The sequence below is a fragment of the Lucilia cuprina genome, chromosome 4 (assembly GCF_022045245.1).
Source record: "Lucilia cuprina isolate Lc7/37 chromosome 4, ASM2204524v1, whole genome shotgun sequence".
In the NCBI taxonomy this organism is placed as follows: domain Eukaryota; kingdom Metazoa; phylum Arthropoda; class Insecta; order Diptera; family Calliphoridae; genus Lucilia; species Lucilia cuprina.
Window position 1 is genome coordinate 32892603 of NC_060952.1, and position 4643 is coordinate 32897245.

The 4643-nt window shown below is 24.9% G+C and overlaps 1 protein-coding gene across 3 annotated transcripts in view; it reads left to right on the forward strand.

The window, feature by feature from the left end:
• Window positions 1-4643, forward strand: part of LOC111688959 (proteoglycan Cow) — a 151518-nt gene that overhangs the window by 104491 nt on the left and 42384 nt on the right. For all 3 annotated transcript variants that reach the window (XM_046947764.1, XM_046947766.1, XM_046947765.1), the window contains exons 3-5: window positions 586-703; window positions 2917-3019; window positions 3137-3601. In XM_046947764.1, coding sequence (XP_046803720.1) covers window positions 586-703; window positions 2917-3019; window positions 3137-3601 — 686 coding nt within the window. The remainder of the gene's footprint in view (window positions 1-585; window positions 704-2916; window positions 3020-3136; window positions 3602-4643) is intronic.

A 4643-nucleotide genomic window follows, 5' to 3' on the forward strand; every position in this document is an offset into this window, starting at 1 on the left:
ATAGATAGATAGATAGATAGATAGATAGATAGATAGATAGATAGATAGATAGATAGATAGATAGATAGATAGATAGATAGATAGATAGATATATAGATATATAGTTAGTTAGTTAGTTAGTTAGTTAGTTAGTTAGTTAGTTAGTTTGTTAGTTAGTTAGTTAGTTAGTTAGTTGTTTAGTTAGTTAGTTAGTTAGTTAGTTAGTTAGTTAGTTAGTTAGTTAGTTAGTTAGTTAGTTAGTTAGTTAGTTAGACAGACAGACAGACAGACAGACATAGAAACATACAGACAGCAGACTGACAAATAGACATATGGACATAACTAAATCTATTCAGAAAGTGATTCTAAGATGATTGCCGGCGGAGCCAATTTTTTGACTATTACAAACATCACAATACCTTCCTCACAATAGTGGTGTAGGGTATAAATAAAACGTATAACAACAAATAAGCAAAGTTACTTTGACCATTTTCTTAACAAAACCACTTTAAATCAATTTATTTTAATTGTCTTTTTAATTGAAGAGATTTTTTCCTTTATTTTGTATAAAAAACTCAATTCCTTTTCATTTTACTTTAATTGCAGGTCAATAAAAATGCACAACTTTCTTCATCGGGCAAGAATAATGGCGGTGGAGGCGGAAGTATCTTAAATAGTATGGGTCTAAATGGTGAACGTAAAAGATGGATACATGATCCAACAAGTGAGTAGAATAAATTTTCTCTTCATAGTAAATTGTCGATCAAATGTTTGATTAATTGTCTTATTAGACAAAATTTTTGATAATTTTATTTATAAAGAAAATTATCCATAAATTTTTTCTTTAAATAAAATTCAATATTTACCTTATAGATAATTTGCTATAAACTTTCTTCTAATAAAAAAACTTTTTTATTTTATTTTCTTTTAATAGAAAATTGTCTTAAAATTAGCTTTTTCACAAAATTGTTTTCCTTTTAAAAAAATTTTTGAAAATTTTACTTTACAGAAGTTTTTTTTTCAATAAATTTTCTCATTAAAAGAAACTGTCATTACAGAAAGCAAAAAATAAATGTCATTTGTTTAGAAAATGTTTGATCAAATTAAAATAATTTTCTAAATTTTTTTATAGAATTTTGTTTTTAAATGGAAAAATTTTGACAAAATGTTGTCTTTATACAAAAAATTCCATAAAATTCTCTTTTAATAGACAATATTTCATAACATTTTCTGTTTATAGAAAAATTTCGGTAGAATTTCCTATTCATAGAAAATTTTCAATACAATTTCAAACAAAATGTTCACTTTTTACAAAAAATTCAAAATAATTTTCTTTTAAAGTTAACATTTCATAAATTTTTTTCTTTTATAGAATAGTTTCGCCAGAATTTCCATTGTATCGACAAATTTTGATAAAATTTTCTTTTTATAAAAAAATCTTCGATAAATTTTTCTTTTTAAAGAAAATATTCGCTAGAATTTTCTTTTTATAGAAAATTTTCCATAAATTTTTTTATAGGAAATGTTTCATAAAATTTCATTTTATAGAAAATGTTTCATAAAATTTTCTTTTATAGAAAATTTTCCATAAAAGTTTCTTTTCATATGAAATTTTTCATAAAATTTTCTTTTTTAGAAAATTTCCATAAAATTTTCTTTTTACAGAAAATTTTCCAAAAAATTTCTTTTTATAGAAAAATTTTACATAAAATTTTCTTTTCATTTCAAATTTTCTTTTTGTAGAAAAATATCGATAACATTTTTTTATAGAACATTTTCTATAAAATTTTCTATTATAGAACATTTTCTATAAAATTTTCTATTATAGAAAATTTTCGAAAAAATGTTCTTTTTGTAGAACAATTTCGATAAAATTTTCTTTTTCGATAAAATTTTCTTTTTATAGAAAATTTTCGATAAAAATTTCGTTAAGATTTTATTTCCCCAGAAAAACTTCAAAAAAAATTTATTTTAATAGATAATTTTCCTTTAATTTCCTTTTTAAAGGTAAATTTCCATAAAAATTTCTATTTTTATAAAAAAATTTATAAAATTTTCATTTCATAGCAAAATTTCGATAAAATTTTTTATTTATAAAAAAATTTCCATAAAATTTTCTTTTTATAGTAAAATTTCCATAAAATTTCTTTTTAATAAGAAAATTTCCATTAAATTTTCTTTTTATATAAACTTTTCCATACTATTTTCGTTGTAGTAGAAAATTTTGAATAAAATTTGTTTTAGAGAAAAATTTTGCAAAAATAAATATTTTTCTTAGAAAAAATCGGCTAAATTTCTATAAAAAAATTATTTTTAGAAGAAATTTGTCGATAAAATTTTCTTTTTCATTTATATATTATTTTTGATAAATTTTCTCTTTTTTTAATATTATGGATATTTTATTTTAAAATTAAAAATCCTTTTATAGACCGCCTCAAACCTTCAAAGTAGAAACTCCATTCTCCCCCTTGTTATATTTCTACAACATTTGCTCTTAAAAAGATATTTTATTTCTCTAAAAACTAGAACAAAATAACTTCACAACATTTTTATTTTCCTAATATTTTATTTTTTTATATTTATTTTCTAGAATTTTTTTCTTCTCTCTTTCTGAAGGCATACAAAGCCTGCTGTGTAGAAAATATATTTCTGTGGCACAATAACTAAATGCAACAGCTGCCTGTAGACGGCTACAATTTTAAGATTGACCTGTTTTTTCAAGCAATTTAGTTTCAGTTTTTTTATTATTATTTTTTTCTTTATATAATTCTATTTTTATTTTTTTTTAGTTTCTTTGTTATTAAATTAAGATTTTTTATAGAGCAGGGGCATAAAAAAATAAAAAAAAGAATTTATTAAATTTATTATTATTAGAGAAATTTCTTTTACCGTTCTATAAACATTTGAGTAATTTGGCGATAATTCCTAATTTTACAGGTGACCTGTGTCGTCCTTTGAGTTGTAAAAAACGTGAAATTTGTTTATTGGAAAATGAATACAGCGCAGTGTGTGTTTCGAAAAAGGAGTTGCATAAAAATCGGTAAGCTTTAAAGCTCCACATCACAAATTCCTTATAAACAATTTGTAAAACAAAACAAAAAAAAAACAAATTTATTATTATCGCATTTTAATTCTTCTTTTTCTTTCCCCATCCAAGTGATGAAATTATAACAAAATCAAAATATTTAGAAGAACAAGCCAAGCGTAGAGCAGCTAATCAACATGATAATCTTCATCTTAATGATAATCTCAATAGTAACAATCTAAACAACAACAACAACAATAACAACATAAATATGAATAATAACAACAACAACAACAACAATAATGTTGATAATGATGATGAAGACGAAGATGATGACGAGGATGAGGATGACATGGATGTGAGCAATGGTGATGATAATAATGTTGATATTTTAACAACAAATGATGACTTGAATTTTAATATGAACAACAAAAACAATAACAACATTAATGGCAACAATAATAATTTTAATATGAATCTTAATAACAACAATAATAACAATAATGAGGAAATCGAATCGAAGGAAGATGATGTCTTCTACGAAAGCAATGCCGGCCTGGACAACAATAAAAACAATGAAGACGATGAGGAAGAAGAGTAAGTTTTGAGATATTTTTGTTTTTAAAGTAGAGAAACAACATGTGTGTTTACGGGTCATTTAAATTGAAAATAATGTTGGGGGAGTGACTGAAGACTTGTTTTCCGAAAAGGACAATAGGAATTTTAAAACAAAAGCTGTTTAAAATTAAATTATTTTATTTATGTTATCAAAGGAGGAGTATTTCTCATGAAAAAATAGGAAATATACTTCCTCGTTCCCAGTAAAAACTTTCAAGGCTTTTATAGGCAAATATACATTTTGAAAAAAATAAAAATTATCCAGCAAGGCTCGAACCACGAACCCCCTGTTTGTTAACTGAACGCCCTAAAATATTGGGCTATAACAAATCTAAATTGCTTTGGTTTTTACCACTAAAAACCTATTCTACTAAATTAAATAATGTGGATGATAATGAGCTCTCATTACTAAGTAATGTATGAAATAACTACTGGACATTACCAAATATTTGAAGACTATCGACTAAACTATAGACTAGACTATTGACTACACTATAGTCTAGACTACGCTCTACGCTCTATAGACCAGACCATAGACTAGACTGTAGACTATAACATATACTAGACCATAGACTAGACTATAAACTAGACTATGGACTAGACTATGGACTAGACTATAGACTAGACTATAGGCTAGACTATAGACTAGACTATAGACTAGACTATAGACTAGACTATAGACTAGACTACAGACTAGACTAGACTATAGACTAGACTATAGAATAGACTACAGACTACAGACACTAGACTAAAGACTAGACTATAAACTAGATTATAGACTAGACTATAGACTAGACTATAGACTAGACTATAGACTAGACTATAGACTAGACTATAGACTAAACTATAGACTAGACTATAGACCAGACTACAGACTAGACTATAGACTAGACTATAGACTGGACTACAGACCAGACTATAGACTAGACTATAGACTAGACTACAGACTAGACTATAGACTAGACTATAGACTAGACTATAGACTAGACTATAGACTAGACTACAGACTAGACTATAGACT